The sequence below is a fragment of the Antrostomus carolinensis genome, unplaced genomic scaffold (genome assembly GCF_000700745.2).
Source record: "Antrostomus carolinensis isolate BGI_N321 unplaced genomic scaffold, ASM70074v2 scaffold45820, whole genome shotgun sequence".
Taxonomy (NCBI): Eukaryota; Metazoa; Chordata; class Aves; order Caprimulgiformes; family Caprimulgidae; genus Antrostomus; species Antrostomus carolinensis.
The window spans coordinates 8175-9083 of record NW_010290061.1 but is presented as its reverse complement, the minus strand read 5'-3'; the positions used below and the strand labels follow the sequence as shown (position 1 = coordinate 9083).

General features: G+C 48.8%; 1 protein-coding gene across 1 annotated transcript in view; it reads left to right on the top strand.

The window, feature by feature from the left end:
* DDX11 (DEAD/H-box helicase 11) overlaps positions 1-909 on the top strand; it is a gene marked incomplete at both ends in the record, with an annotated part of 14313 nt that overhangs the window by 5488 nt on the left and 7916 nt on the right. Inside the window, 3 exons of the mRNA XM_010172174.1 lie at positions 250-323; positions 558-710; positions 824-870. Of these exons, the coding sequence (XP_010170476.1) occupies positions 250-323; positions 558-710; positions 824-870 (274 nt within the window). The remainder of the gene's footprint in view (positions 1-249; positions 324-557; positions 711-823; positions 871-909) is intronic.

Sequence of the window (909 nt, the reverse complement as noted above, 5' to 3'; positions counted from 1 at the left end):
GTTTTAGCAGAGTTAATGCCAAGGGGCTCTAAGAATAAACCTATTGCTCCCTCCAGTACTGTTTCCCCACATTGTGGGAGTTTGTAACCAGGCTGTGTTTCTGTCAGCTGTGCTTTTGCTGAGAAAGCCAAGGAAAATGAGAACATCCATTTGAAGTTAATAGGGAGGCTGTGAGTGTGCCTCAGCATTCTGAGATACTTGAAAGGCTCAATAACCATGAGGAATACTGACGCGTGGGTGTAATCTTAGCTCTTGCCACGGCTCTCCTTCCTTGGTTGTCTAGCAGAAGACATGCTTTCAGTGCTTCAGAGGAGATTCAGAAGGTAACCTGAGCTGATACGCAATTGTAGCATAATAATTTCTCTTCAGCTTATGCCCCAGAGCCCCTCTCAAGCGTGTGCTCCTGTCTCTCCTCCCACCTTTTCCATTATAAGAGTAAGCTACTTGCCTGAATCCTGCGAGGCCATCTGATTTTAGCCTTTAATGAGTGGCTGGGCAGTGCCCTAAGTCTGTAAGGATGAGAGCTGGAATGAGGACAGCGTGTGCTTCTCCTCTAGCTGGTGGTGCTGCCCTATCAGATGCTCCTGCATGAGCCTACCAGGAATGCTGCTGGCATCAAGCTGAAGGACCAGGTCGTGATCATTGATGAGGCCCACAACCTGATAGACACCATCACCTGTATCCACAGTGCGGAGGTCAGTGGCTCTCAGGTGAGTCATAGCCTGGTCTGTTAATCACGAGTGGGCTCTGTGTCCAGCAAAGGTCCCTTTCCTGACTCCTTCATATTAACAGCTCCTTTTTTTTTGTTTTCTTGTTTGTGTAGCTTTGCTGTGCCCACTCCCAGCTGTTGCAGTACATGGAGAGATACAGGTGAGGATCTCGGAGGGAATGAGCACAACAGTGGCAGGG